Below are 24,733 nucleotides of genomic sequence, written 5' to 3'. Positions count from 1 at the left end.
ATTACAAGTAAAAAAGAACCATTCCTTGAATGCAATGGCTCAGAAAAATACTGAACCCATACCCATGGGATTGATGGATAGATCAAAAAATCCTTTGCTGACTGTAAACTACAAAGTAAAGAGAATCTAGATATAGTATTGTCTGTCATTAACTGTGTGACCTTGGTGAAATTACAAACGCACAGTATCTTGGCTCCTACATTTGTATGATTTATAGGAGACACAGGTGTGAATGACCTATCTCAATGATCGCTTGTGCTTCTAAAGTTCTAGAGCAGAAACACGGTGGTGGTATAGTTGTCACAGCTGGACTATGGGGTTTTGATTCAAGTCCAATGGGACTCCTAATACATGAAAGGTTTTCCTGATCTCATTCTCTCTCTCTCTCTCTCTCTCTCTCTCTCTCTCTCTCTCTCTCTCTCTCTCTCACACACACACACACACACACACACACACACACACACATACACTTCACAAGTATTTCCTTTGAGGTATTCTATCTGTTCCGACAGAACAAAACAATGATTTACACGTTTTTTTTTCCTTTTTCATCCTTCTTCCCTTTCCTCTCCTTTTCTCTTCCCTCCTCCTCCTCCTCCTCCTCCTCCTCCTCCTCCTCCTCCTCCTCTTCCTGTCTCCTCTCCCACTTTCTTTTTCTTTCAGTGTTTGGAATCTAAACGAGGGCATCATACACACATGCTGCAAAGTGTTCTACCAAGGACCCACACTTTCAGATTTATAAATGAATTTTTAACTTTAATTCTACATGGAGAAATAGCCCAACTGCAGATTAGAAGGCTAAAAGACTTGACTTTCTGACAACTTGGAAATAAGAAAGAACAAGAATGAGCAAGAAATATCTCTGAGTTTGCACGGGACTACCAATAGGAAGCTGCTGATGTAAAATACCTTTCTCTTAATAAGCTGTAGTGTTTGCCAAGTATTTCTTAAGGTGAATTCAGATTAAAACAAAACAGAAGGAGCTGAACTGCATGTGCATGACTTCCCAGAGGAAATTCTTCAAGTTTCTGCACTTATCCTAAGCAAAGGAAACCATTTCCCTACCTCATACTATCTAGGTTTACCTTGAGGTCCCCAAGGCACCTCAGAGTTTATGTATCCAACACAAAACTGTGTCTTCCCCATCTCTAATCCTAAATAATAAATTCAGCATCCTCCTTGATGTTTTCCTCCCATCCTCCATATGTTGTCGATTACTAAATATTCCTTCAAACTCCGTGAAGTAATGACCCTTGTAATCCTTCCATCAAGCCAATGACTCAGCTTAGGTCCTTGTTACTTTCCATTTGGTGGCTGCAACTCTTCTTTTGTGAACTTCGTGTTCGTTATCCATTGTCCTCTTTACCCATTAGGACATTTTTGAAGTGAATTTCCATAAGGCAAAAAAAACCAAGACAAAAACTCTTATAAAGCAGTTTTGTTCATGTCGTGACTGGAGCTGTTATTCACTTTGAGCCTTGGCAGATGATCTCTGGAGAACTTCAGATGTCTAGGTGAAAAGTGGACATTTACTCTAGTTTCAGAGTGGCTGCATATGGGTGAGGCTTTCATTCTATACTATGACAAATGAATGACTTTCATATAGATACATAGTGGTCATACAACTTGAGGGTTGGTCATTCTTTAGACATAGAAATGTGCCACCTGCCCAACACAAAACAAACTTCAATGGCATCTATGTAGGTTCTTTGTCTCAAAATGTCATAGCAGGGCCTTTTCTTTTCTTTTCATTTTATCTTTTTTATTTTTAACTTTTTTTTTCTCATTTTTACCCTACAGATCCTTTGTATATATGATATGGCTCCCAGCTTTGTGTTTTATAGGATTCCTATGTGTGCCAACAAGTGGGTCTCTGAGTCGATACATGTTTCATGTACCCTTTTTTGGGTTCTTTTCTTTCTGTTTGTTTTGTACTATTACAATGTATTTGGGTTTTTTTAAATCTTTTTTTTTTCCCCGAGTTTCGGGTTTCTCTGTGTAGCTTTTGCGCCTGTCCTGGAACTCACTCTGTAGACCAGGCTGGCCTCAAACTCACAGAGATCCACCTGCCTTTGCCTCCCGAGTGCTGGGATTAAAGGCGTGCGCCACCAATGCCTGGCTTTTTTTTTTTTAAATCTTATTATATATCATTTTATTATTATCCTTTAGAAGCTTGTTTGGTTTTTAATGGGAGACAGAAAGAGGGTGGGTCCCGATGGTAGGAAAAGTACAGAGGAAGTAGAGTAATAAGGGAAACTGTAATCAGGATATATTATATGAAAAAAAAATCTATTTTCAAGTAAAAAAATTGGATTTAAAATATAGGGACCCCAATATGGAGTTTCTTTTGCAAGGTTTAAAATAAACATATGTCAATTGAAAAACTAGATTTTTTTAAATGAAGTACCCAAAGCAGGATAAAAAGTTCAAAATTTTTTTACTTTATTCCTTTTGAGGCACATGTTTACCTTTTTGGTTTTTTTTTTCTTTTTTCTGTTTCTTTTTCTTTTTTTTGGGGGGGGGTGTTTCTTTGAGACAGGGTTTCTCTGTATAGCTTTGAGCCTTTCCTGGAACTCACTTTGTAGACCAGGCTAGCCTCGAACTCACAGAGATCCACCAGCCTCTGCCTCCTGAGCGCTGGGATTAAAGGCGTGTGCCACCACCGCCTGGCCACATGTTTACCTTTGTAGTAAGTATGTAAATCATTTAACATGTATTGCACCTAAACTATTTTATTTTTATTTTAAACTGAAAACACAGAGACAGATAATTCTGCCAAATATTTATGATGTAAGATGTTGAGATTATCTGTACATTTTAAGATGCCATTATAAGCAGGTTTTAAAGACTGACTAGAGATGTATCTTACACAGGCTTGGCTAATGAATGTCAATTTAACACAAGCTAGAGTCACTAGAGAGGAAAGGGCCACAGTTCAGGAAATGTCTCCAGAAGATCAGGCCATAGGCAGGCTTGTAGGACATTTCCTTAATTAGTAATGGGGTGGGGGGTTCCAGCCCATTGTGGGTGGTGCCGCCCTAGGCTGTTGATCTTGGGTGCTAAGAAAGCAGGCTGAGCAAGCCATGCAGAGCAAGGCTTCTATGGCCTCTGCACTAGTTCCTGACTCCAGGTTCCTGTCCGGTGTGAATCTTATCCTGACTTCCTTTAGTGAAGAACAGCAATGTGGAAATAAGTGTGAGCCAAATAAAGCCTTTCCCCTACAAGTTGCTTTGGTCATGGTGTTTGTTTCCTCACAACAATAGTAATCCTAACTAGGACATGGACCTTGAAAACAGAAGTCATATAAATGTTTTAAACCTTTGATTTTTTTTTAAAAAATACAGTTTACAGGTCTTTGACATTACTTATTAGAAATCTGTATCCTTCCCTTCAGTTAATTATCTGCGATCTACCATTGCTTTTATTTTCAAAGCATACAAGCATAGTTAAAGAATATATACCAGACAGTTTTGTAGTCAGGCTTAAAAATATTGTCAGATCACTTGCCATAAAAGTCTTTCAGAATAAAGTAGGCCAGACTTGAAGGTGGAGGAAAGATCCTAAGTTCGAGGCCAGCTTAAGCAGTAGAGCCTGACTCATTCTAAAACAAAACAAAACAAAAGCCTAAAACTAACAAAGTACATTATATTTCAGAAATACTTGTTTTATATTTCTAGGTATTTTAAATACTCAAGATTTTAAGATACAAACGTATATAAGTATTTAAAAGTCTATTTAACCATTCCTTAAAAGAGTGAATTTTTATCACAATTAAAATATTTTGCACAAAACAGTTGTAAAGCAAAACTTGAATCCCAGTTGCAAAATATAATGAACACTGAGCATAGCCCTGAAATATCTAGTAAATAAGTCTGCATAATAATTGATAATTGGAGGAAGGACATAACCTTGTACTGAAACTACAGAACACTGAGTAATTAAAAGTAGGTCTTTGGCCGGACGGTGGTGGCACACACCTTTAATCCCAGCACTCGGGAGGCAGAGGCAAGCGGATCTCTGTGAGTTCGAGGCCAGCCTGGTCCACAGAGTGAGTTCCAGGAAAGGCACAAAGCTACACAGAGAAACCCTGTCTTGAAAAACAAAATAACAAAAACAAATAGAAGTAGGTCTTTGACACACAAACACAGTATTGTAATTTTGTTGTATTTAATGGGCTATTTTTCTCTCACTGGTAGTTCTACATTAAACAAAAACTGAAATTGAATATAAATTTAATAATGGAAATGGCTATATTTTTCACTATTGCTAGGTAAATAACTAATAGGAAAGCATTGTACTTCATTATTTGTTTTTGTTCTAGAACAGGAAAAATAATCAATTGTATGTACCCTTTGTATAGCACTGTAGTTTTATCTTTGATGTGGTACAAGTTACTTCATGAACTTTATAAAAGTATATTAGTATCAGATGGTACATTGAACCCAAGTATCTAAGCACATTCCTGGTGTCACTTGACTTACTCTGGGATTTCTCGAACATCCCATATATCATCATGTTCTGCTCCTTCTGGAACCTCTTCTGGATTCCAGATGTTCTCACTTTCACTACCACTGGATTTAGGGATGGCTGTGAAGGAAGAGAAGACATAACTGAAGCTGTTACTTGTTCATTGTTCTTCATACTCATTTGGAACAACTAATCAAAAAACATTTTTATTTGTAATCACTAACTCATTTTCGGTCCCCATAAACTAAATCAGAAATTACCTTTAATATCACTATAGGCCAATGCATTATCTGAATGTAATATAAATGTAGAAAAAACACATAAGCAAAAAGAAGAAAATATGATAATCTACAACTCAATGGCCTGGAGATAATCAGTATAGTTATGCTGGTGGTATACATATTTTTCAGAAATACAAATAGGTTCTTGTGTAAAATTCTCACTTACAGAAAAAAAAATGAAGCATAAGCAATCTGATTTGGATAGTTATATTGTCTTGCACTGTGTTTTACTATAAAAGCTCTTTGACACAATTTCTATGTATGCATTACACAATTTTTAAAAATCATGTCAATTAAAGCAATGGAAAACTGTGGTGGGTATTGTGTTCCCTGAAATATTGTGTGTCCCCCGAAATAAACATATCTGGGTCAGAGAACAGACAGTCACTCGAACAAAGCCAAAAATGGTGGCTAGAAAATGGGAAGAGTAAACCATAACAGAAGTTGGGCAGTGGTGGTACACACCTTTAATCCCAGCACTTGGGAGGCAGAGCCAGGTGGATCTCTGAGTTCAAGGCCACTTTAGAAACAGCTAAGCATGGTGACCCGCGGCTTTAGTCCCAGAAACCCAACCTTTAATCCCAGGGAGTAGGGGCAGAAAGAGAAAGGTATATAAGGTGTGAGGACCAGGAACTAAGGAGTAAAGCATGTAGTTAGTTAAGCATTTGGTTGGTTAAGCGTTCAGGCTTTGGAGCAACACAGTTCAGCTGAGATTCATGTGGAGGAGGACTCAGAAGCTTCCAGCCTGAGGAAACAGGATCACCTGAGGAACTAGCAAGGTGAGATAGCCGTGGCTTGTTCTGCTTCTCTGATCTTCCAGCATTCACCCCAATAACTGGCCTCAGGTTTGATTTCATTAATAAGACCTTTTAAATTTCCTGCTATAGAAAACAATGGCTGGAATGATTACTTTTTAATGCAGTATTTTCCTACTGCACATGGACACTTTAAGGAAGCTCTCTGTCACTTGTCCTTTATGCAGAGCCAAGCAGGTGCTTGGGTTTCTATGTACCATTTTTAAATGTTTAAAAATCTATAGGCTCCAGTAAGCATGTAAAAGCCCAGCATGCGCTCTTTCCATTGGTGCATCAAATTGAGACCCACCTTACACTCAAAACATTCCTCTCGGTCCTTTCAAGCTTTCCCAGAAATGCACCTGAGTGTCACGTTTTCAATTCCACAGTTCTTTGTAAATCATCTGCTTTTATCTAGCATGAGCTTTCCAAAGCTTAAGTGCAAGCTTATACATAACATTTTGCACATGACTCATTGCCCTCTAATTTTTGAGATTATCAGACCTACATTATCAGAAATATGGCAACATGGAAATCCATCCAGCTATGTACTAGTCTGTCATATAGTGAATATCTCTGGTGTAGAGCAAAGAGCCTCTCGAGTGCGCAGTAATAATAACTGAAAATTTAAAACCACCCTCAGGCCTCAGGCCGCATTTTATCCATTATTTTAAACATTTTTTGCTACACACTATCTTTTAAATCAGTTAATTTGATGAGCAAAATGTGCTTCACCTTTCTGGTCATCCTCTGTTGCAAGAGAATTAACACTTCCACATTTTTCAAAGATTTGTAAAATATTCAATTCCGTGAAAATGTATAAACAGAAATGCTTGGGAGTCACAAAAATGGCTTTCTTATTTTTTTGAACTGTGGTTTATTTGTTTGTTTGTTTGTTTATGGTGTTAGCTTAGTATCTAGCACTGAACTACAATCCTAGCCCCTGCACCAGTGATTTTTTTTTTTTAGGAACCCCATGAACTTTCCTTTTAGAGACGTTTTGATGTAAGATAAAATTACATAGCTGTTTGTTTTGCTTTCTTCTTTAGAACTCTTTGAGCTCTGCCAGAACAGATGTTTTATTTCCTTTGTAGTCACAAAGATGATATTGCCTGGTACAGAACCGACTCTTGATATATTTAAATATCCAATAAGTATTTATTGAACTTGTTTTAATAAATGGATTTTGTGAAATTGCTACACTATACAAGACTGAAAAATGAAAAACCCAGGTCTTGATATTCCTATGGTTGTAACAGAAGATGAGGAACGGGCCTAAAATTAGGCCTAACCATGTATCATTGCCTCGGTCTTTTATCTAGAAAATGCACCAAGGAATGTAGACAGTTCCAGGAAAATTAACTTTCCTTATTAGAAAGCTACTAGGCCAGGCAGTGGTGACGTATGCCTTTAATCTCAGCACTCGGGAGGCAGAGACAGGCAGATCTCTGTGAGTTCCAGGCCAGCCTGGGCTACAGACTGGGTTCCAAGAAAGGCACAAAGCTATACAGAGAAACCTTGTCTCGAAAAAAAAAAAAAAACAAAAAAAAAACAAAAAAAAAAAAAGGAAAACTACTAACCTGAAGCAGAAGCAAAAATGCCAATTTTGCATGTAAATGGTTGTTCAGCAGGATTGCTTCAACTCACCTCTTTTTGTTTTGGTTTGGTTTTTGAGACAGTATTTCTTTGTGTAACAGCCCTCGCTGTCCTGGAACTCACTCTGTAGACCAGACTGGTCTGGAACTCACAGAGATCCTCCTGCCTTCGCCTCCCGAGTGCTGGGACCAAAGGTGTGCATCACCACCGCCCAACTCAACTCACCTCTTTATCTCTTAGAAATAACATGCTTTTTTTTGAATTGACAAATTAAAAATTAATTTGTTGTCATGTGCAACAATGTTTTGAAGTGTGCATAAATGATGGAATGACTAACTCAAGACATATGTAGTAGTACTTCACATACCCATCATTGGTGGTGAAAACACTTAAGATGCACCTTTCACAGCAATCTGAAGTATCTACTACAATGTCATGTTCGTCATCTTATTAAATATTAGTTTTTATTAATCTGACTTTGCTGAGGACAATACTATATTGATTCTATTTGTCTATATTACTTTATTAAACAACTCACCTTTGGGCTCTTTGGCTTTGGGTGGTCCAATGTTCCCAGGGCCCATGGCTCCAATAGCAGGTGAGAGTTGTCCCTTGAGTAGAAGGAAAGAAGTCTACTATTGTGGAACCACTACTTGTATAACAGATATCACTACTAATAATTTCAATCTGATAAGGTGTCTGTCTAAAAGAAACAACCCTCATTAACACTTCCACTTTAATCGTTCACTATTGTTACACAACACAGACACAGATGCCAACCATTATTTTCAATGTGCTTTCCTCATCCTTTCGAAAAAGTATTTGCTTTAATAGACTCTGAGGCCAAATTGATTTTTTTGGTCGAACTAAATCCCTGGTTCCAGCCCAGTGAATCGTATATCCCTTGGGAGAGGAGGAATGAGCCACATTCATCTCTATGAAGGTTAGAACCAAGTGTTAGTAGAAAAGTATTGGCTCTTTAGGGTTTGGGAAGTGTTTGGTTATAGTCAGATGAAAGACAGACTTATGGGAGTACTTTATTGAAATAAGAGTAAACAGAAGCTAAGAATTTAGACATCAAAGGATCCATTTAAAAGTCCTAATAACTGTTCTTATCTCTCTCTACTTTGGGGATGAAATGTTGCTCTTTTCCCCACTTCCTAATGCAGCAGCTTCTAATTTACAGTGTCAGATGAATGCCAAACCACTTCTTTTGTCATATCTTTTGTCATACAGCCATATGCTTATTTTGCTGTCGTTTTTATTATATTTTTATTAGTGTGCAGAACAGTCTTCACTGTTTTCGACCCATTACTGGCAGTCAAAATATCCTTATTTCCGTGGATTCTGGGACACTAGCACCTCTAACTCCCCCTTTTTAGTTCTTGCCCTCATAATCCAAGACTTCAGACAGGTACAAAAGTTGCAGAGACATGTTTGGGTGAGAAGAATAACGTCTGTCCTTGTATGTTGTTGAGAAAGCTCACCTGGGTCTCTATTATGTTAAACTATCCCCAAAGCTATAAATCATAAATTAATATGTAACATTTCAACAGTGTGTGAGATAGTAATGTTTTTCCAGAAGGAGATCTAGAACTGTATTTGTGGAGTTAAGGAACTGCAGATATTTTTATGTGAAAATCCCAGTAGTATTCTGGACCGATGTTGTTCTGTTTAATCACTGAGGTCACATAAATGTGTGGTACTTTTATTAAATTATTAATCATCAGAATACTAATAGTCAATCAGAGCAAAGCAGTTCTTGGAACATAAGGGCCTCTTGTTTTACAGTGTCTCTTTCCATAGAAAATTTAAATCAGTAGAAATGAAACCATGAGATTCTGGCAAAAATTGATATGCTCTTCATGGGCAGTTATGATTGGATGAGCATATTAGAGTGAAGGGGAGTTTCAATTTATTAACTTAATCAAAATAAATCATTAAAAATAAAATTTCAAGTGAGGATGTAGAATGAAATAATAAAATACCACCTGATAATTGTTTTCTATAAGGGCATCATTTAAGCCTGTACGATGTAGACTGGATATCTACAGTCAATTGTCTGAGCAATTTGTCATTCCAATCCATGTCACTTTGTAATACTGGAGAGATTTTGAACATCCTTGTCACAGTGTCTGAAGATTGGTGGAATCTTATTTCCTGTAAGTCTTGAGATCACCTGGGAGTTTGAAAAACAACAGACTCTCTTCCCAATCTCCCAGAGAATTAACAATTCATTTAGAAGAGGGATGGTGTAAATGAACCAATGTGTATGCAACAGTTCTCTTGCTGTTTTTCAGAGTCCATTTTAGAGAACACGTCACTCTTGTAATCATTTCCTAGTTCTCGGGATTGATACATGTTAAAAACGAAAGGTATTTTCTCCCCAGGAAAATTTAATAGTTCAGTAGGAACATTAATTATTCTCCCACTGTACTGAATCTCTAATTCTATACCCTCTAATGTTATCTGTACTGAGATGTCTGAGTGACCAATTATCTCAAAATTGCTTATAACCCACACATACACAATCATATATTATTATGGTAATTTTCTATTATGAATTGTGCAATTCAGTAAAATGATGTTACAGTCTCTCTATTTTCATAAACACTCATCTTTCCTCCTAGAAAAAGCTCTAGTTGCAAATAAACATCCCTCCACATAAACACCAAAGGGAAGAGGGTTTCTAACCAGTACTGATCTTTACCTCTGTATCAGTTCCAATCACAAGCTCTGCTTAACAATATTAAGGGTTGCCGGACCTTTAACCCCAGCACTCACAAGGCAGAGGCAGGTGGATCTCTGTGAGTTCGAGGCCAGCCTGGTCTACAGAGTTAGTCCAGGACAGGCACAAAGCTACACAGGGAAACCCTGTCTCGAAAAACCAAAAAAAAAAAAAAAAAAAAAAAAAAACCAACAAAAACAAACAAAAGAAAAACATATTAAGGGTTTATGGCTTTCAAATACTTACTATACTCTTTCTATGTAGTATAAGCCTGTCTTTCCCAAGATGTATGCTCTGAAAAGTTAGCATTTTGCTATTTCACCTTAGGGAGGAAAATGCATCCAACTTTGTGGATACACTGCATCTAACTTTTCCTCCCTGTGTCTTATTTGGTGTATATATTTGATGCTATTATCAATGGCTTGGTTTTTCTTGTTTGGCTCTACTAAGGATTTTCTCTAAAATTCCCCATCTCCTCACCTTGGCTCTAAGCCGACTCAGTAGTCCTCTTCTACAAATTTTATGTTCATTTCCTATCTTATTTAATTCGGATCTGTTTCACCTAATGAGGGTGGATATTGATCTGGGCCACTGAGTTTGTGGCCCATTCATAAAGTATGTGTTTTCACACTACATCAAAAATTGGAAGGAATAAATTGATATATACTTTCATAGAACATGGTTTATGTGTGGTCATAGTACAAGTTCATTAAAATAATTTTATGGAAATTGAAATGTTCTGATATAGTAGGATAATTGTGCACCAAACATTCTTTATCCTAGCTAATCTAATTGCCAAAGCTCACTTCTATTTAAGGAGGGAGGGAAGACCAGAGTGTCCGGGAAATAACAGCAGTGGCCTTGGACTGGTAACTCTTCTACCCTAAATGAAGCCAATCTTACTGCTCCAAGGTTTAAAGGTGCTACCTGTCCAGACCCCCAAATGAAAATCACCTGATTATATATCTAAGCATGTGCTGGGAAACCCCTATTAGTAAATGAAAGCTATTTCCCCTATCATTTGGCTTAAAATACTTTGTTGTTTTCATATGTAGGCTTTTTTTTTAATTAAGAGACTAGGATTGGGAAATCAATTAATACTGCATAATTGAAAATATTTTCTTTGTAGAAATATTGTCTAGGCATAAACAATCCCAGCTACTGCTCTTTGCAATGGTTGTCAAGCATTCTTTGACCATAAATATAAATGACAAACATTTTGAAATGTGGCTACTGCTACCATAGTTACAGAACTATTTTCCTATTCAGTGTTCAGGTGGTGTAGAAAAAATATAATTATGTTTGCTAGAAATGTACTAGAGGTTATAGTCTCATGCATAATAAGCCTTCCAGCCTCCTATGTGTATATCAGATGACAGTTCTGCTCCCACAGCAAGGTGGGAACGAGGTGTTCAAATACAGTTCCACAACTTCCTTTAGCATAATTAATTTATCTTTAAGTGTATGACCACCTGTTCAGCATCCAAATCATCCTCTTCCTCAGGATACAGTAGACTGGACAGTGCTTGCAGGGCTGAGACAGAAGACAATGTCTCAATTTTCATATTTTTATCTTCCATGCTTTTTGCTTCCAAATTTCCTGTTTCTTCTGCATTTTCCAATTCCATATTCTAGGGGAAAAGATGATCAGGCACACTTCACTTTTCTAAGACATAAAGACTTGTTTCATCTCTGACATATTTGGAAATACAAAGTCCTCCACATCTGTATTTTTCTAAGTCACAGAACCCAGGAAAGCAAGTAAATCCAGGCCTTCTGAGTGCTTTACTAAAACTTCATGTTCAATCTAATGAGCACATACTGAGTAACTACATACAGGAGTCTTGGCTTTTAGTGTGCTTAAGAGCAACTAGGTGGAAAGCTTCAGATACAGTTCAATTGCAAAATGCTTGCTTACCGTGCTCAAAGACCTGGGTTCAATCCCCAGCCTTGCAAAAACAGAAAAAGAATCCCTTGGGGGCTTGATTAAAAGTGCAAGTTGTCATAAGCTATGTACTATTATTCAGGAAAACAGTTTTTAGACTATCTTTTTTTAACCTGTCTCATATCAGCTGTTCAGGCTGTATATTCCAGTTTGTGAATTGAAAAAGATTTTGCTTCAGGGATATACCCACATAACCTTTACTCATTTCTTATATTTGCCTCAGGTAAGTGTGTACATTTCTGCTTCATTTATACTGTTAATTAACCTTTGATGAGACCTAGCCTTACAATGACATTTGAAAACTCTAATGCATTGGCTCATTTTAGTGAAATTCATGAACAAAGAAACATATGTTTTTATGATTATAACAGTAATACTGAATCCTACCATCTCAGTAGCAATTTTGAAAATAATCCCTGCAGTTACATCCACAGCAGGACAGTTAAGATCTTAAAAAATATATCTCAGAGGTGTCAGGCTTTAATGAGTAACCTGAAAAAGACTGTAGAGTTGTGCTTACTGTTGGTAAATTGGGCATAACTGAAATAGGTATTTTTCCCACAATTTTACAGCTATTTTTAAAACATCATTTTATAAACTTCACTCTCAGGGAACATTTCTCTAGCAGTTTTAATTAAATTATACATGAAAAATTTGCATTGTGCCTAGAATGGTAATAAATGTTCTGATATACTCACTTGTCAAAATGACCTGTATTGAAGATAGTATTTTCCAAGTCTTGTTTTACAAATATTTTTACTTTCTTTCTTGAATATATAACTGATCTTGATACCTTCTAGGGATGTCAAAGGTATAAAATGCTAACTTCCTCTGTATCTCTAATATGGAGGCAAACTATACCAGCTAAGAATGAGGGGGCTGGGGTCATGCTGTTTGGAATTGGATCCATCATGTACTTCTTAGCTCTGTGGCTTTGAGCAATTATTTAAATTCTCTCTACCTAATTTTCTTTATCTGTAAAGTAGAGGATAATAATAGTGTCTGTCTCTTTGAATTGTTACAAGTATTAAGTAGCTTAATACATATAAAAGAGCCTGGACTAGTAGAGGGCACCTAGAAAGCACTCAAAGTATGTTGCCCATCATCAGTTCTTTAAAAGTTTTATTTTGCTGGGCATGAATATTACTTTTAATAATGATGTCGAATAAGTTAATGATAAAGCTCATTACATTGGAAACTCATTAAACCAGAAAAGGTAAAGTAAAAGGTGACAAAACAATTTCCCTCACAGTATGGTCTGGTAGGCGGCCATGGAAATGAATAATTGACACATATTAAATTAAACAAAAGAGGCTTCTGTTTATATTTTAAAATTCTTCTTTGATTATGTGTTCATTAAATATTTAGCCAACATAGAAAGCAAGATGTTTATTTAAATATTTTCTACCTTTGACAGTGAAAAGGAGAAACGCACCCAGACATCAAATATAATTAGTATTCTGACTTGAAACTGTACAATGATGTGTTCAAGAAACAAATGTAACAGAAATTGTTTCTTACATCGGCATTGATTGCTCTATAAACTTTATAATATGATGGTCAATTATACAACACTGATGACCGTGGTTGCCTAAATATGAAAAGTTATATAACATCATTATCTGAAACCTAGTACCCACAGATACTTGTATGATCATGAGGCTTCTGAGACTTCAATAGGGGGCCACGGAGAGAAGAGTAAACAGACCATCGAGCTAAGCTGCAAGAAAGATATTCAGAAAGTCCAAATATAGCATCTGATGTGGCAGTAGCAACACCTACTCAGTCTTCTCTGACTGACAGGGACACGGTAGCAGGACTTTCTGGATGAAGAAAGGTATTTAGAGCAATGAAGGACCTCCAGTTGTGGGGGGTGGAGTATAGAAGGAAGGGTCTGGTTATTGAGAAATGCCAGGGGTTTAGAAGCTGGGTGAATATTCAGAATAGGCCAGGATCAAAATTCTAGAGGGAAAACAGTACATAAGTCAGGCCCTGCATCAGTGGCTTTCTGTCATCCAGCACCCACAGTGGAGGTGATGAAGGAAAATTATGGCTCAGAAAGTGTATTGGATACAGGATTGAGGAAAAACAAATTAATTCTACATTTCTACCAGTTACTTGGGAAGGCTCTGCCTGGGTCTTGGGTGGGAAGCAGGCAGTTCGGGCACTGGGAAGCTATACATATAGAAAGAATGTCTTCAAAAACCACAGCTGGAATTTAGTCAGCAGTTGCTGAATACTGAATGAAATATGATTAAATTCATAGGAATGTGGCATTTCAAAATAGTAACCTTGGAAGGTTATATACTGATGTAAATTATACCATCAATGCTCCAAATATTTTAGAAATTTTCTTTTCTCTTGGCATTTCCTTCATATGTATCACTAAGAAAATAGATATCATTACAGCATCATTCAGTTTGATTACACATCAGATTTGTCTCTGAGTGATTTCCAGATATATCTAGACAACTACATTCAAAATATGAAGATTTGCTTCTTTGAGAATATTAAAAAGAATATGATATAGGCCTCAAGGCAGTTCTAAAAATACTAGTCTTAAATGTAATTTGAATAATAGCAATATCATTAGAATAAGTATATTAGCTGCTCAAAGTGACTGTGCTGAAGAGAAACCACATCTTGGGGTACAGGCCTGTGTTTAAAATTAATCCTCCACAAAAGTTCTTAGTAATTAATATCTTATATATCTGAAGCATATTGGGAATTGGACTCCCAAATTATGCTGGCATAAAAATCACACTGACTCACATTATAGCTAATTGGAGCCAAAATATGATAAAATGGACACTTTTATTTAAAAAAAAAAGATTTCACTATACCAAATGTAATAACAATCTGGAAGCAAAAAATAAGTCCTGATAAATCTGATGATACATTTTGAGAAACAAAAGAATCACAAACATTTTGTGAATAATGAAATAGCTTAAAATATCAAAACCAAAATCAATTGTGTGAATTATTAGAAAAGTTGTAAATCCAATGAAAATGAAAATTCTACCAACATTTTAGAAGTCTGGTAAGTCAAAAAATATTAAATTAAAAGATAGTTATCAAAGCTCATTTCATATGATCATCACATTTTTTAAAAGAAAGAAAACTTGCCATTTTAATTTTTTTATTTTTCAGTTTGGCAATCACTGATTTCAGGATATAGCCCTGGTAGTCAAATTTTCTGCCCTTTGCAACACATTTTTCTCCTATATATATTCTACATTCTGTTAATAATGTACTCTGTAGCTTGCTGCCTTTGAATCTTAGAGTACATCTTCTAATTACTAGACTACTTGGGCAGATTAGTGTGGTGATTTTTTTTTTAAGTAAAAAACTTCTAGAGCTATGAAGCCTATGTTTCAATGAGGCATTTATACTTCTTTTATTAAGTTTTTTGGAACAATTTCATACATATGATTACATAATGAATTCTTATTCCTTTCTCCTCAACACCCTCACTTATCTCGTTCCTATCAATCAATTCCTTTCCCAGATTAATATTTTGGGGAGGTTATTTTGTTAGACATTTAATTTAACCAGGGCCATCTGTGTGACCACTGAATTTCAACTACCCATTGGAGCTGGTAGGGTCATCAGTGGGTACACAAAAGCAATGTAGTCCCCCTACTGTATAGCAAACAGTTCAGCAGTGAGAGGGGTTTCCTCCATCCACACCTGACCAGGATTAGGATAAGGGTTGTGGTAAAGTACTTGCCTAAAATCCTGTATGAGGCCTTGGGCTTGATCTCAGTAAAGTGGGGCTAGAGCATGAGAAAGAGCACAGAATATTTCTCTTGAGGTGTGTTCTCTTAGAAAATCAATGTTCTAGGCCTCTGTTTTCTCTTACTTTCACTCCCCAGTACCAAAAGCAGCTCTTCCATACAGAGCTTTGATTTTCCTCCAGAGATGAAAATGTAATTGGTGGATATCTTTCTAACCAATAAAAACAACCAACAGTCCAGAACCAGTTGGAACCAAAACACGGGGACCAGTTAGGGACTAAAATGTTTATCAAGAAGGCTCCAGATCTATGACACTGAGGCATTATCAATAGCCTTTGGGATCAAGGCAAACTTCGTGAGCCTAGCGCCATTCTTTGTAATTTAGGTACTTTTTGGCCTCCATACACAGCATCTATAAGAAAAGCTGTTTAACTCCTTGGAGAAAAGTGAAAGTTAAGTTAGTATAGTATACATACTTTACCAAGTATATAAACTCTAGGGAATAGTTGTAACATATTTTACTAAGTACACACAGTAAATGGAATCAGGAAATGAAAAACCACCAGATATAGCTAGGGGGGTAGCTCAAGGGTAGAGTTCTTGCCAAATGTGGAAAACGTGGAAGAAGCCGTGAATTTCATCCCAGGCACTGCAACAGCAACAGCAAATCATCAAATAGCATCCTGTCTGAACTTAATAAGTGCAAACATATCCCCAGGGAGAAATCTGTTGATAACTGAACGACTTCAAATATTTCAAAATCTGTTTTTCTCTAAATACATTTAGCATTTTGTACAACTTTATTTATATAGTGCCTTATTTAACAATTCTGTCTGAAAAATTCTTTTGAGAATGCAAAAATAAACATCATCTCTGCTCATATCTGAATTTAATGATAATATTCTGGCTAACAGTTTTTCTCTACTTTGGTTATGCTTAGGATTTAATCTAGGGCCTTATGCTTGTAGGGACATATTCTATTATGGGACACTAATGTATTCATGCCCCCCAAAAAACAATCTTGGAGTGTGGGAGGGGGCTGGTAGGATGGCTCAGTGGTGAGAGTCCACACTGCTCTTCAGAGGACTTAACTTTAGTTCCCAGCACATCAGACATCTCAAACTGCCTGTAATTCCAGGGCTACTGAGATCTAACATCTCTGACTTCCACGCCATTAGAAACAATCTTGGTGTATGGGGGTGGGGGCTGGTAGGATGGCTCAGTAGTGAGAGTCCACACTGCTCTTCGGAGGACTTAACTTTAGTTCCACATCAGACATCTCAAACTGCCCATAATTCCAGCGCTACCGAGATCTAACATCTCTGACATGGGCATCTGCACAGACACACATAACTAATTTTCTGACAACTCTACTCATCAGTAATTCTCTGCCTATTAAAACTAATTCAGTTATGGACTGGGGATGTAGTTCAATGTGTTCATCAATTCATAGATATGTTCATAAACATGCCAAAGGTCCTTGGATCAACAGGAAATTACCATATTATGTCTTTAATACCCAAGAATAGTTTCCATTTTTATATTTCTATCATTCACTATCATAAAAACATAATATAGCTTAGTAAGGTTTCTATCACAAACTTAAAATATAGTTAACTGAAAATGTTTTCATAAAGTATCTGGAATCTTTCAGAAACGTGAATGCAAGCCAAGACTTGAGGTACAGCTCAGGAGACTGAAGCAGTTCAGGCAAGTCTGGGCTACAGAGCTCAAGGCCAGCCTGGCCAACTTAGTGATACATTATCTCAAAACGAAAAATGAAAAACACAAAGAGGACATAAGGATAGGCTCAGTGACAACATGTTACCTAGACATAAAAACATAAGCTTCGTTTCATTTAATAATCCTGTGTTTGCACTTTATCTAGGTTACTTATAAAAATGGAATCTCTACCACCCTTTGAAAGATGTGTTGCGTTGCTTTAAGACTTGGTCTTCCTACCTTGACCAGGCTGACCTTGAACTCCTAGGCTCAAAGGAACCTCACACATCAGCTTCCTAGTAACCGGTACTACATGATCTCGAGAGTGAGTTTATATACTGAGATGGAAAACTTTAATTTTTATAAGGTTCACCCTGCGCCATCAAAAGCCATGTAGTATATCTGAAATCTTAGCACTTGGCAGGCTGCGGGCCTTTTTAAGGGAGCCTGGACTAATTAATAAAAGGGATGGGGTGGGGTGCTATACAGCACATTTCAGGCAAACTTAATAAATTTGGCAATAATTTATTCTTAGTTTCATATTCAAATTCTATATAGAGTGTCAACTGGTAATTTTTCTTTCAGTTTTCTGAAGTGTACTCCTAAGGTCAAAGACCTGGTTTTGTTTACTTCTGTAATCCGGGTTTTGAATCCTTACCACAACAGGAAACACTTGGAATTTATGATCCTTATCTCTCTGCTCAAACTGGGTTCCCTCTCATTCCTGAGATTCAATTTTTGTCATAGTGTTGTATATTTTTAATGGTAGAGTCAAATGACAACATACTCCCCTATCAGCCTCTGGTGGAGTAGAAGGATTTTAAGGTATAAGTAAGCTTTGTGCACTATATTCTGACCCAGTAAATGCGGGTGTTATGGCTCTCCACTCCTCGAGGACGTAACCAACGTCCTCAGAACTCTCAGGCCGCTGAAATTCTCTTCCACAGAAATATTGCTCCATAGGGAAGCCATTTTATTTTTATTTTCCTGTTTGAAAGACGTTACTGAGCGCACTCTCCCTCCATTTCCTAACCAAGGCCTGCTGGTACATAATACTGCTTGTTCACATAAAACGGAAGGTAAGGTGAGTCTTCCAACTTTGACCACCCAGACCTACCTACGAGGAAACAACTGACGCTCTCAAATTATGTTTTTAACGGACAGGAGGGACACATTGAGAGTGTGTGAGACCTGAGAAAGGAAATTTGGGAAATATTTGGTTGTTCACTTTTGTTTTGCTACAGTGGGTCAGTACTCAGGCCTTCTCTAGGAGTTTTTCTAGAAGCAACATCCTGCTCCAGGTGTTAAGGAGGGTGGGACTTCAGGAACGTTAGTCTCTACTTGGAGCAACACAGGCCTTTTGAGGGGTCTCGCGCCGAGCTCTCAAGTATTTTGAATTCTCCCTAGTTTCTCCAACTGTCGCAGCGTTCAAGGACCCACTCTGTTTTCCCCTTCTAAGGTTCAATTTTCCTCACCTTGGTCAATGCTCCGGCCACAGCCTAGGCTCCGAAAATAGACTGCCGCTCGCTGTGCGTCGCTCTGTTGCCTAGGTAACAACTTTGTTAAACCCCTCTCCCACCTCCCACCTCGGGTTCCCGCTTGACTCTGCTAGCCAATCACAGAAGAGTCTCCTTTGAAACAATACCAGAGGCAACCAATCCCAGCGCGTCCCGTTCGGGGTCTATGGCTGCCCTTTCTAGTTAAGTAGGTCGACCCCAGTTAAGCTCCTCATTTGTAGCGGCTAGCTCCTGGGGGTTGGCTGCTTCCCTGTTGGAGTAGGTCGGGCTCTGGGTCCGCCCTCTTCTCCCGACTGCTTCCCACCAGCCTGCGCGGTTACTTTGCGGACGGGATAGCTCGCTCAACCACGGAGGTAAGTGCACGTCGTTTACATTTGCCCCGTAGGCTTTCTGCTCCTAGCTTATTTTTTTCCTTCCCGGGTGGCGAATTCCGGGTCCGAAAACTCATTACCTTCAGCAAATCTGGAGCCGCGGACACGGAAGGGTAAGGCTCGTGGGCTAGGGTTGAGAAGCTTGGTGTCCGCGATGTTTTCGCTCTCCACGCCCCCCTCCCGTGACAGAGACACGTGTTGTGCTTCTGTCCTTACTAGGCACAGGCTCATCCGGAGACGGTACCGTGGTGGTCGCGGCGGCGGCGGCGGTGGTGATGGTCGCGGGGATTGCGCTTTTTATTCCCTACGGGGGGCAAATCCTGTCTGTCCAGGAGCCCCCTGGAGAGCGGAGGCTCGGCTGGCACGACGCTCTCACGGAGCAATGCCGAGGGCGGGGTACCGTGCCTCCTAAGTCCTGGGAAAGTCTCTGGGCAGGGTGCCCAGCTTCCGCGGCTTCGGAGTGGGGAAGCCTAGGTGTGCGGACTCTTAGCCGCCGCCGATAGGGAATTGAGTATTTTCACCTTAGAGTTTCCCACGAATTGTTTGATTTGATTTTAAATAAAGGAGAAAGGAAGGAGGAATGGTGTAAAATTGCTTGCATATATGATTTGAGCTGTAAGCCAGGTGATATAGGATGGTTTAATGAATACTTTTTGTTATTCTGGGAATGGAATTTGATTAGGAAGGTACTGAACTACTGCCCTTGTCTCAGCTACTGTGCTTTTCGTAACTTACAATATATGGCAAAGGGGAAGTGGTAATGAAGTTTTAGTAATTTATTCATTCTGCTTGTTATTAAGCAAGATAAAGAAAAATATAAGTGGAATACTTAAATTATTGGCTTTTTTTAGCCAAATAAGCAATACCATAATTCTCTTTATTACAGTGGATGATCATGGTTTAAATGCCTTCCATTTTGTTACGTCTCTAGAGACTTCTACAGCTTGTTACATATGTTTTGCTATCGGTTGGTTTGCTGGTTTTTGTCTTTGTTGTGTCTCTTTGTGCATGATTCCTAAATCTGTACTATGCAATCAGTGTTTTGGAAACCTTTTGGCTGTGACTCACAAAAAGAAATACATTTTAAGACGGAAATGTGAGGGAGTACGTCTGTACTCTCAGCGCTAGACTGAGGCGGGAGAATCACAAGCTCAAGGCCAGAATGGACTAAGCAGAAAAAAAAAAAAACGTTCTTTAAAAAACAAGCCAACTTTATGCTGTATCTGTAGTATGCACAAAGAAAATATAATTGGCACAGGCTTGTAAAATCAATATCATGTGCAATAACACTATTTTTTTAAATATAGACCACGATCTATTAATAAATTGTCTTTCATTGTGGAAAAACACTGGCCTCAGACCACTGGGTTTCAGCCTTTTGTATGTTTCAGCCTTTTACTGAATTTATGAAAAATACAGATCGTTCTGGAATAGTCCAGAAATTGATTTTGTGTATCTGCAGCAGCACCCAGGAAGAAGGCGGAATTGATCTTTGTCACGTATATGAAGTGTTTTCTACTGTGTCAGATGTAAAAAGGTGTTCAGTTTTTCTCCCCATTGGGAAATAACTGCTATTTATTTTAGGAGTAAAATAGATTCTTCAGGATTTGGTTTGCCAAGCACAGTTTCCCAAAAGGTTGAGGATATAGGGGATGGTGGGTCCAAGATCCAAGATGAACCTTCCAGTCACTCGGCTTCTGAATAGAAAGTCTTGTGAAACACTGGGACTTGAGAAGCTCTGTGAGTTGTCTAGGTTTCTGATGCCAGTGAGTCGTTCTCAGAGACTAGTACTCACTTGATTAAGACCAATATTCTTGTCTAGCGTGCTTTAATGCTAGAGCAGATCTGGAGGGTAGAGGTGAAGTGCAGAGTGCTTCCTTTCTTTGCCTAGCCCAGAGAACAAACAGGTAATGAAATCTGAATGATGTCAAAGATTAAATAAAATACACCTGGAGGTTTACTAGCTACAGAAAGGGGATATCACTTAATCACTTAGAATATATATAATTACTTTAAATCACTGGTTAAATAATTTATTAAACCAAGATTCAAAGAAATTAAAGATGAAAATTTCACCCATTCCTCTATCATAATATCATACTCTTATTCCCCACATTTATTCATATAACCCTAGATTTGATACACGATTTTGAGCCTTACTTATAAGTTTAGTGTGTTTGCTTAATATTGTCCTGGGAATTTTATTTTTTTAAAAGCACATTCAATATCCTTTAATTTTTGCCTTAATTACCTAACAATATTCCAGTTAGTGACTTGGTTTTAATTTATTTGGCCTAACTAAGCCAACAATGGAAGACTTCCAATTTTTCTGTGTTTATAAAATAACAGTGTAAAATCTTCATTCCTTAAAATCGTTTATGCAACTTGAGCCTTCCATTCTGTTGGACTTAACAAGAAGCCTAAAGGGAAGGCCAGAGATCTGAACTTGCATGGGAGCTTCTGTCCTCCTTGGTGTTTGAATTTGGCTGTTTAGTTTCATATGCTCAAACAGCAGTAATCAGCTATGTTGTCTTTTATATGGAAAAGTTAGGCTGAATGTATTTGTTCTTTTACCAAATAGCCATTTTCAAAATGATTTTTAAAATAAATGAATCATAGAAGACTCAAGGAGACTCGTGTTTTAATAACATTCATACTGATTAGCTTTCTTTATGAATATCCTCTTCAAATATTATATGAATGTGTATTAATTTTTAATTTAATTTTTTAGAAAGTATCAAATTAGGTTGACTACAAGAAAAGCTATAATTGATCTTAGAGCACACCTCCCTCTTTAGAGCACACATGCTATCATTTTCTGTCCTACATTCTAGAACATTAAGTAGTCCTTCTTATCAAAATTATGAAATACTTCAAACAGCAAAAATAGTCAGTGATACCCCATCACCCAGGTGCTCACTGTACGTTTAATAGTTGCTAAAGTTTGCCTATGTTTTGTGTAGATGCTGATTTTTTTAGGTATTGGAGATTGATGCAAAGGCCTCACACGTCCTTAAGCACATCCTCTACCACTGAGATGTACTGTTAGACTCCCATTCTCTTGTTTTTATGAAAAACAGAAGCGTAACAGCTACCTCTTGGTACAGGTTGCCAATCTGATTTGCCTTCTGTCCCAGAAGTAATTGCTTCTCTGAAGATGCTGTATATTTCTCCAGTAGTTGTTCCTAAGTGCACATAAATGTGGCCATAAATGATCTGTAATATATTATGTGTCTTTAACATTTATAAAAACAATGCAAAATATTTACTCTTCTGTGACTTTTTATAGCCAATGGTTTTTGAAGAGTTTTCTATATAGTTATTTTAATTGCTGAAGAATATTCCAGTGTGGGACTCTACTTTTGTTTATCTATTGTATGTGTTTAGTGTTTTTGTCAAACTATAATTTTTGTTTGCATTTTAATTTTCATTTTATGTATATGAATGTTTTGCCTACATATATGTCTCTGCATTATATACATACCCGATGTCCAGTGAGGCCAGAGAGGCCATTGATCTCCTGGAACTGGAGGTACAGATGGTTGTGAGCGGCCACGTGGTACTGGTTGAACCTGAATTCTCTGTAAGAGATGCCAGATAACCACCAAGTCGCCTCTCCAGACCCAAATGGAATTTTTGAAGGTTTACTGACTTTTAATTATATGTTTGCAAGGCCTCGAGGGAGCCAGAGCCTCCAGATACCCTGGAGATGCGGGTACAGGTTCCTGACTGTCCAAACTCAGGTCACCTTCAAGAACAGAAACATACTTTTAACTTAATTGCTGACCCAACTCTCCAGCCGAAAAATGTAGTTTTTTTTTTTCATTTAATTTTATTCTTTGAAAATTTTATGCACTGTATTTTGGTCCAACTTATCACCCTCCATTCCAACTTTTCTCTTTTTAAAAATTAAAATTAAAAACAAGCCTCCAGTTTATATATTAATTTCACAATTTTTTTTTGTTTTTTGGTTTTTTTTTTGTTTGTTTTGTTTTTCGAGACAGGGTTTCTCTGTAGCTTTGGAGGCTGTCCTGGACTAGCTCTGTAGACCAGGCTGGCCTCAAACTCACAGAAATCCACCTGCCTCTGCCTCCTGAGTGTTGGGATTACAGGCGTGTGCCACCACTGCCCGGCTAAGGTTGGTTTTTTGTTTGTTTGTTTGTTTGTTTTTTTTTTGTTGTTGTTGTTTTTCAAGACAGGGTTTCTCTGTGTAGCTTTGCGCCTTTCCTGGAACTCACTTGGTAGCCCAAACTGGCCTCGAACTCACAAAGATCCACCTAGCTCTGCCTCCTGAGTGCTGGGATTAAAGGCGTGTGCCACCCCTGCCCGGCTTAATTTCACAATTTTTATAGAGTGATGGCTGACAAAAGTGAAAATGTATTTCTTTATTAAAAAATTATGTTAGGGACTGGAGACATGACAGTGGTTAAGAGCACTGGCTGCTCTTCCAGAGGACCCGGTTCAATTTCTATCGCCCATATGGCAGTTCACATCTGTCTGTAACTCCAGTTCCAGGAGATCCAATACCCTCACACAGACACACATGCAGGCAAAACACCAATGCACATGAAATAAAATTAAATAAAAATTTTTAGAAATTATGTTAGATAGGCTGGAGAGATGGCTTAGTGGTTAAGAGCACTGGCTGCTCTTCCAGAGGACCCAGGTTCTATTTCTCACACACACAGTTGTGCACAGACGCCTGTAACTCCAGTTCCAGAGTATTTGACGCCCTCTTCTGGCCTCCATGAGCACTGCATGCATGTGGTACACAGATGCAGACAAAACACCAGTACACATAAAATAACAATAAATAAATCTTTTAAAAATCACTTTAGAGCTGGAGATAATAGCACAGTTGTCAGAGTGCTTGCCTAGCATGCATGGAGTTCTGGGTTCAAGCCCCAGCTCCTCATAAAAAACCTAGATGTGGTGGCACATGCTTTTTAGAGCTGGAGATAATAGCACAGTTGTCAGAGTGCTTGCCTAGCATGCATGGAGTTCTGGGTTCAAGCCCCAGCTCCTCATAAAAAACCTAGATGTGGTGGCACATGCTTATCACCTGAGCACTTGGGAGGTAAAGGCAAAAGAATCAGAACATCAAGTTTATCCTTGGCTCTTTAGTTGAAGACTAGCCTGGGATACATAAAACCTCATCTTTTTCCCCTTGGTATGTACCACCGTGGCCTTTCCTTTTCCAATATTCTAACTGCTAACACACACACACACACACACACACACACACACACACACACACACAATGAGACTTGCTGCATAGCAATTCACAAGCTTTTCCAATAGCACACTCTTTGTCCCTCTTTGTTTTCAGTATTCAGATGGACCCAGGGCCTTACACATACTAAGAAGCAGTGTAGCATTAAGGCACACCACCATCATCACACTCATAATTTTTGAAGACGTGTTTTTTGAGATTTAAAAGATTATTATTATTTTAGGTAGCATACAACCTATGTTTTCACTGTGACATTTTCATCCATGGCCATCATATTGTGATTTGCTCAAATCACACATCCCCTTTACCCTCTCTTCTCCTAATACACCCCCAAGCCCCGTT

General features: G+C 38.0%; 2 protein-coding genes across 2 annotated transcripts in view; one reads left to right on the top strand and one right to left on the bottom strand.

Annotated features, from left to right (window-relative positions):
• The window catches only part of Dnaaf6 (dynein axonemal assembly factor 6), a 41,256-nt gene extending 22,451 nt beyond the window's left edge, over positions 1-18,805 (bottom strand). The window contains exons 1-4 of the mRNA XM_036175237.1: positions 18,746-18,805; positions 11,339-11,497; positions 7,677-7,749; positions 4,482-4,587 (exon numbers count right to left, since the gene is read on the bottom strand). Coding sequence (XP_036031130.1) covers positions 4,482-4,587; positions 7,677-7,749; positions 11,339-11,494 — 335 coding nt within the window. The 5' untranslated portion in view covers positions 11,495-11,497; positions 18,746-18,805. The remainder of the gene's footprint in view (positions 1-4,481; positions 4,588-7,676; positions 7,750-11,338; positions 11,498-18,745) is intronic.
• A 174-nt stretch (positions 18,806-18,979) lies between these two features.
• Nup62cl (nucleoporin 62 C-terminal like) overlaps positions 18,980-24,733 on the top strand; it is a 66,954-nt gene continuing 61,200 nt past the window's right edge. Inside the window, exon 1 of the mRNA XM_036175185.1 lies at positions 18,980-19,140. The gene's annotated coding sequence lies outside the window, so the exon portion shown is untranslated. The remainder of the gene's footprint in view (positions 19,141-24,733) is intronic.

Source organism: Onychomys torridus, chromosome X (assembly GCF_903995425.1).
Source record: "Onychomys torridus chromosome X, mOncTor1.1, whole genome shotgun sequence".
Taxonomy (NCBI): Eukaryota; Metazoa; Chordata; class Mammalia; order Rodentia; family Cricetidae; genus Onychomys; species Onychomys torridus.
This window is presented reverse-complemented; position numbering and strand designations above follow the sequence as displayed.